Below are 12076 nucleotides of genomic sequence, written 5' to 3' on the forward strand. Positions count from 1 at the left end.
ATTTTGCAGACGTTGAAGCTTGCTTAGATATTGCTTTTGAATTCCAAGATACAGTGCATTGCCATAGTCCAATTTGGATATTGCGAGGGCAATTACCACTGTTTTCAATTACTCTGGGGGAATAAAAGCTCGAATCTTTCTGATCCACTTAAGAGTGGACCAGAACCTGGCTGTAAGAGCATTGATCTGACTATTAAATGTTAGCCGATCGTCGAAAATCACCCCAAGATTTCTAACTTTGGAGACTGGTTGGGGACATTCACCCAACTCAGAGGGCCACCATGCAGGCGACCAACCCGGAGGATTAGTTCCCAAGAGTAAAACCTCTGTCTTGCTACCGTTTAATTTCAGACAGTTGGCTTGCATCCAGCTATTCACCTTTGACATACAGGTGTTAAAACGGTCTGCCACCTCGTTTTCGTTGTTGGTGATTGACACCACAATTTGCGTGTCATTGGCATAGCTGATTACTGAAAAACCATACTGTCTGATTAAGGCCGCTAGAGGGCCCACATATACATAGAAGAGCGTAGGGCTCAAGGAGGATACCTGAGGCACTCCACAATGTAAATTACAAATTTGTGAGCTGGTACCTCCTACTTCTACTCTGAACGATCGTTCAGTCAAATAAGATAGAAGTAGCTCTAGTGACAAGCTGTGCACGCCCAGCTCAGACAGTCTAGAGATAAGGATATTGTGATTGACCGTATCGAAGGCCGCCGATAGGTCTAACAATATCAAGGCGGCCTTCCCACCCCCATCCAAAGACTGCCTGAGCTCCTCACTAGCAGTTACCAGGGCCGATTCAGTCCCGTGCCCTTCTCTGAATCCATTCTGAGAATGGTCCAGCAGATTGTTTGAGGAGATGAAGGAGGAAAGTTGGATATTAAGTATTTTCTCCAGGACCTTTGCACAGAATGGAATTCTAGAGATTGGACGATAGTTGTTAGCTTCGTCAGTGCTAAAGTGAGGTTTTTTTAACAAAGGAAGCATCGATGCTCCTTTCCATGCCATTGGAAACTTTCCGAGCTGTATAATTCCCCTAAATATATCTATTAGAGGAGTATTGAGCTCTTCTGCATACAGTTGATAGATCTTGGGGGGACGAGGATCAGAGGGAGCTCCTGATTTAATTTCTTTAATAGTTTGAAAGATTTGGTCCCTACTGGGTGGGGTGAAAGAGAAATTCTGAGTTTCGATTATGGGGGAGGCGTTAGCATTGGGCTCAATAGGAGTGTTGCAGAAAGTGTCATCGATTACTTGCACTTTATCAACACAAGCCTGGCCTAAAATATTACAGAAATCTGCATTATTACTCTGAATCCCTTTCTCTGGGATTTTAGCTAATTTTTTGACCGTCTTAAAGAGTTCTTTACTCGAGTTGTTGGCTACTGCGTAGGAGAAGGATCTGCCGGCGGCGGTTGTTTTCCGGATACGAGGAACTGAGGCGAGGGCGAGGCTGGCAGAGCAGAGGCTGTGGGTGGGGGTATGGAAGCCGAGTTGGTCGTTGAGGTATGTGGGTCCGGTGTGGTGTAGCGCTTTGTGTGCGTGGATGAGGATTTTGAAGGTGATCCTCTTGTTGAGGCTTCTCAGATGGGGTGTGATGTGGCTGCATCAGGGGGTGTCGAGGATCAGTCGTGCAGAGGCGTTCTGGATTCGTTGTAGTCGTTTCAGGAGCTTGGTGGATTTTCCTGAGTAGAGGGCGTTCCCGTAGTCGAGTCTGATGATGATGAGGGCCTGGGTGACGGTTTTCCTCTTGTCATGGAGGATCCATTTGAAGATCCTGCGGAGCATTCGGAGAATGTTGAAGCAGGACGCGGAGACGGCGTTGACTTGCTTGGTCATGGAGAGGGTGGAGTAAAGGATGACCCCCCAGGTTGAGTGCGTGGTCGGTGGGTTCAGGGGCAGTGCCTAGCGACGTGGGCCACCAGGAGTCGTCCCAGGCTAATGGGTTGGGTCCGAGGATGAGGACCTCCGTTTTGTCCGAATTCAGCTTCAGTCTGCTGACCTTCATCCAGTCGGCGACGGCCTTCATTCCTCTGTGGAGATTGGCTTTGGCAGTGCGGAGATCTTCGGTGAGGGAGATCAGCTGAGTGTCGTCGGCGTAGGAGATGATGTTGAGGCTATGTTGTCGTGCGACGTGGGTGAGCGGTGCCATGTAGATATTGAACAGCGTTGGGCTGAGGGAGGATCCCTGAGGGACGCCGCAGATGATCTCGGTGGCTTTCGACCGGAAGGGTGGGAGGCGGACGCTCTGGGTTCTGCTGGCAAGGAAGGATGTGGTCCAGGCCAGGGCCTTCTCTTGGATTCCGGCGTCGTAGATGTTGATGTACATTAGATCTTGCTCCAAAGAGGACTACACAAAAGACAGAGTGCATCAAGGTGACCTACGTCTCAACTTTTACAGGCGACACGAGTCGTCTTCTTGCATCAAATTCTTTAAATTATACCTCTTCTTCTCCTCTTTGGAACATTTAGATGAAGGAGAGAAACACAATATTAAGGAGACATTGACCATAACAATTGGGCCTTGTGCTCCTTTATGGCCTTAGGTTGCATGAGGCCGTTTTGTTGAATGATCTCTACTTGTGCTTTGATCCAAAGCACCACAGATAGACATCTGCCTACTGCAATTGTTACAGGGTTTGAAGCCCGATTTCCTAAATTGAGAAAAAAACATGCTGAAACGTTGAAGAAACACAGAGAGCAGCTTTGAACCTATATTAAAGGGCGCAGAAAAAAAGGTAACAGACGTGGCAGTATATGGTTCCAGTGGCATCATCCTGGTGCCGTTTCCATCACGGAGGTGGATCTAGAGCACCCTACCAGCACAGGAAAGCTATGAAAAATGTACGGATTCAGGCTAGTGCATGGGAACATTCAGCAGGTTGAGACTCTGCAGGTAGAAGTATCAGAAAGAAAATGTATCTGCCCCCCCCCCCCCAAAAAAAAAGTAAAAGCAAAAAAATTAAAATAGGGGACCCAATTGTGTTTTCTGCATGTGAGGCATGTGCCAAACAAAGGAATCAATATACATCTTTTGGAATTGGTCTCTCAGAGAAAAGCATTAATTTATACATAATGCTTTTATCCATAGGGTAGGGCTAGAGAGTGTGAGGTGGAGAGAGAAGTTATTAAACTGACTCTAAAAATGGTGAATGATCATTACAGTCAATTGAAAAGAAACAACTGTAACAAGGCGCAACTAGGCCGAATAAATTCAAGCTTTTTACAATTCCCTGCACCTGAACAATTTATTTAGTGGGGTTTATAAAAAGGTATGAAATTAACCAACAATAATTTGCACCTTTGTTCCAAGGTGGAAAGTAAATCATAAATTTATTCCCAGTTTCCTGTAAAGATCAATACCTCATCAGCCAAAAAAGAATTAACATCCAGTGCCATACCTCTGTTAGGAATTATTTTGCCAAGAATTTAAGATGCTTCAAGGACCACATTTGAAGGAATGTATCTCAAAGTGTTACAATTTGCACTGTTCGCATGACAGCTTTCAAACCCTTGTCCCGCTAGCCACAATGGGAGGCAACTCATTCAGGCTACTGCATATTTGCCTGCCAACCTTAGACCCATTTATGTATATGTTTCTGGAGATAATATAAAAAACATTTCAGGCTCACTCTATCGACAGATCAACAGCTCGTTGATCTTTTTGACATCTTGTGTCTTCTTTTTATCAAAGTGGTGGTTAATTTTGAACTTTTCAACTTCTCTAATATTCTTGTGTATACAGGGTGGGTAAAGGAGATCACCATATTTAAAATATGATCTCCAGAAAAGTGTTAACATTATTATAAGTATATCTCTTGCATCATTTTCCATGGGTGCTGCAGGCGTTCCAAGCACTAAAGGCGTGAGCAAGACATAATGTACTTATGGTCTATTTGTGTATGTGCCCTTACAGATCCTGTTCTGTTTGTACTCTACAGTTTCTCTCCATTTAGTCTACTTGGCATGATCACTGTAACGTAAAAGCAAACAGAATGTCAGGCCCTGGGACATCAGACTGAGAGGACGTGCCAACAATTAGACCAGTGACTGTATTTGTTAGCATCTAAAAAGGAACCTTTTGTGTGCGAAGTCCCCTCTGATACACTGATTAATTTCTCGGGTCACCAAATTTTCTGATCATCAAGGAAAAAGAGGTAAGTTAAGTTTGGCAACAGGATTCTGCCAAAATCCATGTCGATTTATACTAGTAAGCACATGAAATCCACAACTAAAACAGCATGTTCCCCAGGACTGTTTTGCATTTGGTTTAGTGTTTTGTACAGTGCCTTGAGTTCTCTTTTGGCCATTTCAGAGCCCCAGCTATTGAGGCAACAATGCTCCTTTGACGGCGTGCTTGTCAAGCAGGAGAGTGGTCTCCACTTGGTGGAGCTTATTCCTTCCACAGAGGGGTCTTTGGTCTGATCCACTCTACTTCAGAGTATAGGCTGTGTCTCTGTTACACTATCTATATATACCAGCTGCGCTTACAAGTAGCCTAAGTTGACACTATGGAGTGCTAAATAGAAGCTGAGCGTTTTCATAAAAGCAGATATAAACAGCTTGTGACATCTCCCACTGTTGGTCACAGCCATAAGTAAATGCCCCTTTTTGTGGCTTGATCCTTTGCGACTAACAACTGGCAGGTTCTGTGTATAGAATAGCAAGCACTGTCTAGAGACTCAACTAAATAAGGGGGTACTCAATCACTGGACTCACAAAGTGCACAGGTCTGGACCAGGGTACGTCTGGCTGCTTTAGAATCTTAATAGAGCTTACGGGGGTGTTTTAATGCTGTGTAAACCCACACTTTCCCATGGGCCAGTCTTAAGCTCAATGGAAATTATCTGCGACGATGAGCCTTTTCTCCCTCCCATTTGCTACACTACAGTCACAGTTTACGGCTAAGAGGGCAGAAAGGAGAGCCAAGGTCGCAAAATGGGTAAATGTCTCTATTGCGCAGCCTGTTCTTTATATTGAGAAGTGCTGAACCTAAAAAATGTGTGAATACTATTAGTGAGTAATCAATGAATAGTGAAGGCATACTGACAAAACATAGATGGCAATTTTAGATAAAGAGGTTCACTTGGATGATAGTAACGGGGGCATGGAGGTTCTAGAGCAGAGGTATTCAATCTGTGGGGCGCAACCCCCAGGGGGGGGCGTGGAGTCTTGGGAAGAGTGTCGATCATTTCCAGGCCTCATTTCTGCCCGGAATCCAGAACATGTGCTCTTCCTTTTGGAAAATGACAAGTCTGGGACACTTCATTCTGATCCTTAAAATGCTTCGGCTGAAGTTAATTGAGGCTTCTGTGCTGTGAAATGAAGAGACCCGGCAGACAGGTAAAACAATCCTTTGTGCCAGGGTGCCTTCTTTCCTGAATGAAATGCAGACCTGTGTTATGAGATAATCTGCAAACGTAAAGGGTGCTTAGGAGCAGTTCTGGCTTTAATTGCTCGATTCATTCCAAGCATTGTGACGGAAAAGATTTGTTTTTTTCAAGGGATAGTACTAAGAGTTAACAACTAAGCTGTGAAGTGCATGCTTTTAATCATAGTTGTATTTACACAGCACTTAGTACCCCTGAGGAGGTGTTGAAGGGACAGTTCTGCACCAAAAAAAACTGCCTTCCTTATGGTCATGTAAAATCTACATTTTGGGGGCTCCCTTTTATCCTAAAACAATTTGAAAAGTTTGTAGCAATCTATCTTATAATGTGTGTAATGCAAGCATAAAATAATGACTTACACATTCACAGTACTTTCTGTCAGAGGCTGTGACTTCGTAGCACTAAAAATACACAAGACACTGCACCTCCACAGCACCAGCCAGATGTAGTTCTGTGGCTCTGTGGTTACACACAGACCTCTGCAGTACATTAATTAATAGAGGTTTCATAATGTACTACACTGCATTTCCCTCTAAGTAACAACTTTTTAAAATCTATTTTTCATTTAAGCTACCCATTATTTTATATGCAGCTACCTTATGGTAAAAGACCTAAAGAACTAACAAAATATTTTAGGGCTGATTTATGAGAGGCCTGCGCAGCCGAAGCTTCACTTTTTTTGAAGCTCCGGTGGTACAAGCGTCTCAATCATATGTATGAGGCGGCACAAAGTCACCCTGCGTGGCTTGGCATTGCCTCATAGATATGGAGTAAGACAAAGCAGTGCAAGTCACTGCGTTGCCTTACTCTATGTCAAGTAGGCGTTCCATGGGCAATGCAATGGGTGTTCCACACAACATCTATGGATTTTGACGCTACCCTAGATTTACAAAATCATGTAAACCTATGGCAATGGCAAAACCTTACTCCTCCCAATAGCAGGCGAAACGAGGAGAAATGTTTTCATTTCTACAAGGTATTTCCTCTTTCCATGTGTGCTGCATTCTGCAGCACACAGAGAGGAAAACCCCTCTGTGGATTGTTTTTGTGCAGGAGGGTGCCCCTTCCTCCACAAACACAATCCTACCTACATTGGCATTAGGCATCAAATTGTGCACCAACGCAGGGGGGAAGGACATGAATGCACCACATTTCATAAATAAGGTGCATTCCTGCCCTTTCACATTGGCGTAGGACAGCACTGCCCTACGTCAATTCCTCATTAATAAGGCTCTTTGTTTTAGCCACACCTTTGATCACGTCCCCACGGTCACTGACTTTTGGTTTGCTAAACACTGTTTAATATTATTTCCCCACTGTAAAAATGATTTGCTATGGGAATTGGGGGTGTTTATGGTTGTCGAGAGTTGTCAATGAAGAGGAGTGCCAAGTTCTAGAAATGTTTGTCAGGAGGTGGTCCTTACATCTAAAAGATTTTGACAGAGGGGTCTCGGAAACAAAAAGTTTGAAAACGTCTGTTCTAGAGCGAAATCTCCCTGAAAATCTGAGGTGAAACCTCCAAGTATTCTAGAATCTTTCTCAGAGCCTGAAAACAAAAACAGAAGTCGAGAGGCAGCTGACAGTACAATGCATCGTGGGCAGTGGAATCCCCTACAGCCTTAAAGGGACAGCAGTTTAATTTCACAGCTTTACAATGTAAGCCTAACACGTTGCACTTAATCTTTTATAAGAATACATTATTCTAAATTTCAGAAACATCTTACCTTTGATAGGCTTCCGAAGGGTGTTGCTCATCACATGGACAATGGCACCCTGTGTGCATAATTATATGGGTAGATTTTAAAGATGAAGAGTTCAGAGGTCTATGCATGCAGTGGGGAATTATTGTAATATTGTGACCTATCAATGAAGATCCTGTGGTGCAGGAGGGATTTTTATTGTTACTCAACTCCGTGGTGCTCATTTTTATTGAATTCGATGGGCTGAGGGGACTCTCCGAGTATAGAAACAGACCTTAGGTCACACACAGATCCCTGCAGCAGATACATTAGTACAGAGTCACCAGACCAGGCATGTACCTCTGGTGTATCTGGGAGACAGATAGCAAATATAAGGGCTCAACTCAGCCATTTTTCTCTAGTTCACACTTGTGAACCGTGATGAAACGCACGAAATAGATTGTATCAGGAAAATGTACCTTTTATTGCCTATTTATCTAATTTAGTGTTCTTCAGCTTGGCTTGGGTGTTCACTTTGAGATCTTTCATTATAATGATTTTAAACCATTTTATGCAATTAGCAAAACTATCCATGAACAGTAATTGGCAGTATGCTCAGGATGGAATGGCAGATGGGGAGCAAACCCTTAAGACAATCCATGTATGAATGCAAAACAAATGTCGGAGTCATAGAGACTCCACCACTCAGTGAACACTGTCAACAGACTGCAATGTTTAAACTACTCAACACTCCCAACAGCCATGTAATAAAAGATATAAGCAGCTGCGTTACCAAAGCAGGGGGCTATGTTGGTATGGCATTATTTGCATTTAGGCAAAATACGAAGACAAAATTAAAAGGATACAAATAAAATCTGGAGTATAACCAACACAAGTAACACTTTTTTTATTCAGGCATGACCGGATCCAAAAGTGACACAAACAAGGCAACACATCATTGAGTGTTTAGGTGCTCCCCTTGTATTGCACCTACAACAAAGTATTTCACGGATTCACTGCAGGTTCCACTTTAAGGTTCTGATACTATACCTGGAGCAGTACTGCTTGGAACATGACAAACAAGAAACTGAAAGTGTAGGAGTGGCCCATGGAAAGGAAAGAAAGACCATGCTGGCTGTCTTAAGCGGTGCATATAGAAGATACACTGCCTGGCACCAGGCCTTCCAACATGGTAAGTGCCGCTATTGTAACGTGCACTCCTCCAGAAGCAAATTAGGATAGCTTTACCAATATCAAAGCACATAGAGAAAGGGAGCTATCTAGTACTTTAAAATGGAGCTGCAAAGAAGGAGGTGCTAAACTGTAGTTTGTACAAACACACAGAAATACAATGAGCACTGTTTAAAGGACGGATGCTCTACAAATTGAGTGAGTGATGATTGTACTTCTGAGGAATCAATAAGAGGAAAAAATACATCAAATGGTCAATGATATCAAGTCAGAGAGTAACTCCGCTGAGGATGAGCGTAGACCCACTCTATGTATGTTAAAGTATTGGCAACAATGGATCTTGCAGACGGCTCCACTGTCAGGCAAGACCAAAAAAACTCTACCCTAACCATGCATTTTCCCCAGGAGCAATTTATTTTAATTTTCTGGAGTGTTTAGATGGGCTACATATGACTAATTGATTTTTTATTATACATCTAGGTGTCACTTAGTACCAAACATATGTGTAGCTTAATTTCCATCAGAAAAACAGACCTGTTTGTGGAAAAATGTTTCCTCAATCAGGCACATTGCTTTCAAGTTGGGATGAAAACATCCTTCTAGTAGGAAGGTGGACATCAAGGTTGCCTTTCTGCATCCTACCCTACATCAGTCAGAAGCAATAGGGGAAGGCAGGGAAAAGAAGCTCCTCTGTAACACATCGTTTTACCCATCTCAGTCCGCTGCTCAAGCTTTCATTAGAAACAACCTTTTTTTAAGTCCTAAACTGTCCCCAGTTCAGCAAGAACTTATGACAGACGGTGCACAGTTCCAGGAAAACTGAATAGTTTGCTCTAGTGTGCCATCTCCCAAGTAGGGTTGGTAGGCATCTTGGATTAGCAGTAAATAAGTGTGTTCAGGTTATATGGCCGAAACTACAAATGTCTACAATGTGCAAATTATTTCAATGTACATCCCTGAAAGAGTTCATAGTTTTATGAAATTCTAACATACATTGCTCCATGGAGCCAATCAATATAAGGCAGAGCATTTCAAGCCTCTCAGCAATCTTCTGCCAGAAGCATCATCAGTACCTCTTGCAGATCTCCTCAGCTGCTTCCTGGCTGAAGTGCTTGTACTGCAGGACATTGTTCAGTGCGTGGATGGCACAGAGCTCGAGGCGCTGCCGTTCGTGGTAGATAGAACCGTCCATTGCTTCATCGACAGCAGGCCGACCTGGAGCCTGAGACATTCCCAAGAAGGAAGAGGACCTGTTCCCGCAGCTCTGAAAGCTGGATGGTGTCTACCTGCTGCTGGCAACCATGCACTGTCCTCGTCCTCCCTTGAATAAAACAATTTTTTTATAGAGGAAAAAAGGAAAAGGTATTAATAATGGTCCTCGCGTTCAGCATACCTCCACATCACTCAGTGTTGGCTGTACCTCATCCACTCCACACGTTTAATTAAAAGGGAGTATGTTTTCTAACACAGGCTTTGGAGTCACACAAGTGGTCTTAAAAAGTGTCTTTCCATTTATTTCCTTCCTCCACATGCTCAGGTGAAATGGAGGATCAGGGTAACATAAGGTTTATAACTATGGAAAACAGTTAAAGAACATCCTCACCTCTTTTGAAATGTGCACTTATTTATATTTATGACCCCATTAGCAGCTGATCTGTTTGACATGTTGGAAACTGGTCTCACTCTAGGGATGAGTGTGGAGGGTTGGAATGAGGTCTCAATCTTTAAAATACAGTTGCATAAACTAGGATACTGCCTTACACATTAGAATTTATGAACAAGCCAAGGTAATAATAAATAGCAGAAAACAAACCGGTAACATGAAAAGTATTACTCTTTCTTTAAGATAACCTGCCCAATACATTTTATATTGAATAGAGTGCTCAGCCAGGAATACGTGCCAACATTTCAAAAAGATCAATTCATTTGTGTCAAAGTTAGAAGGTGAAACACCATCAGTTCCAAGTGTAATGCAAGTGAACAGTAATTCTACAAACCAAGTTCTGCTTCAGCTCCAAAATCAGGTGTACAAATGACTGTACTGGATTTAGAATGCCATTATTTCCTGGTGTATCACCTCAAGAAGAGACATCTGTGCTGCTTCACCTCCCGGGCTCTCCAACACGGAATTAATCGTCGAATGATCCCGTTTCTGTCCAAGTGTTTTTACACCTATATTGGATTTAACTGCGGTTGTCGGAGGGCTGATATCTTCCTTCTCTGGCTCACTGTCGGTGGCTGAACCACTAGCCTCTACCTCCAGGCTATCCTCATCTTCATCTGACCATTCCCCCCCCCTCTGAGACTGAAAAGAAAGCCTCGCTGGGGGCTTCCTTTTTACCGCCTGTACTTTCGCTGGCCTCTTTTTCCACTCCTCTTCCAGCACCAGGGGGGAAATATCGGTAATATCGGTAGTATCGGATACCGGGTTCGGAGACACAGTAGTGTTATTTTCAGTTTCTTCCACTAAATCAGTTTTCCCCTTAATGTACTCCTCTTTGTTTGTAGGCTCATTACACTGAGCAGGCATATCCACATTCTCTGCAGTCATACCAATGCCTTTGGGGCTACCACCCTCCACTGACAGTTCCTCCAAGAACTCATTATTAGTGTCTTTATCTTTAATTAATTTTTGGAAAATGTCAGAAATCGGGTTAGTGCCATGATTACCCTTAGCTGCTCCTTGTTGCTGCGCTGTTCTCTTGGCAGGGGATGTTTGCTTTTTCTTCTTAATGCCATCTACCTCCCTCTCTGCCATTAGCTCTGCCTGTTCAGCTGCAGCCTTCCTTCTTGCAGCAGCTTTGGCACTAGCACTCATTTTGGGAGCCATAATCTCCCTCCTCCTTTCCTTGTCCCCAAACTGCTCCTTACCGCACACTGTATAGTCCCACTTTCTTTCTTCTGTCTCTGCTGCCGCCTCCAGGGTGCTCCGTGATCTTTCCTCCTTTTTTTGATACACGCTCGTCTGCTGGGATTTCCAAAGCCTCCGCCGCTTCCTTAATTGCAGGCTCTGCCCGCTCCGTGAACTTCGTTTGACTTGCTCGACAAACTCCGCGAGCTCCGCTAGCAATCCTGCTCCTGTTACGCCTCCCGACGTGAGCCTCCTTGTGGTCTGCGCTAGCTCCCATAGAAGCCGCTTGAGCGGCCGGTGGCAGGTAAGGAGCATACGGCGTTTTTTTTTTTCTTTTTTCCCCTCGCAGTTTAATGCGCTCCTTTTAATGTCCTTTAAACTATCCTCCGTCCTCGGCGCTTGCAATCCGTGGGTGGTGTGGTATCTTAAATCGGGTTAGCGTATTGCATCCGAACCGGCAACTCCCCGGTCTCACTGCTTCCCGGCCGTCCTAAGCGGCCGCCATCTTGCCTCGGGAAAAACCACAGGGAAGAGGCTCGACAGGAAAGTCGCAAATCACAGGCTGCGGTCAGGAAAATACAAGGAGCTGTAAGAAAATTGGCCAAGGTGTGTGTGAATCTGGGAGAACGGGTCACCAACTTGGAAGAAAGAGTGGTCTCGACAGAAGCAGAGGCTGCAGCTGCCTCTAGCAAGGTAGATCAACAAGGTGAACAGATGACAGACGTGCAATGGAAGCTGGAGGCGTTGGAGAATAGATCCCGACAGAATAACCTGCGTGTACTAGGGATACCGGAGGGTTCAGAAGACACAGACATGAGGGCCTTTGTGGTGAAGCTGTTTGAACACGCTTTCACGGAGTTGAAGGGATGGGATTGGGCAAAGGAGATCCAGAGGGCGCATCGCATTCCCTTTAAAGTTCACAAAAATGCCAAGGAGGAAGATAAGCCCAGAGCAATTTT

The 12076-nt window shown here is 44.1% G+C and overlaps 1 protein-coding gene across 2 annotated transcripts in view; it reads right to left on the reverse strand.

Annotated features, from left to right (window-relative positions):
* JOSD2 (Josephin domain containing 2) overlaps positions 1 to 12076 on the reverse strand; it is a 107090-nt gene that overhangs the window by 33362 nt on the left and 61652 nt on the right. For both annotated transcript variants that reach the window (XM_086947761.1, XM_086947762.1), the window contains exon 2: positions 9340 to 9587. In XM_086947761.1, the coding sequence (XP_086803887.1) occupies positions 9340 to 9497 (158 nt within the window). In that variant the 5' untranslated portion in view covers positions 9498 to 9587. The remainder of the gene's footprint in view (positions 1 to 9339; positions 9588 to 12076) is intronic.

The sequence above is a fragment of the Lissotriton vulgaris genome, chromosome 12, assembly GCF_964263255.1.
Source record: "Lissotriton vulgaris chromosome 12, aLisVul1.2, whole genome shotgun sequence".
In the NCBI taxonomy this organism is placed as follows: Eukaryota; Metazoa; Chordata; class Amphibia; order Caudata; family Salamandridae; genus Lissotriton; species Lissotriton vulgaris.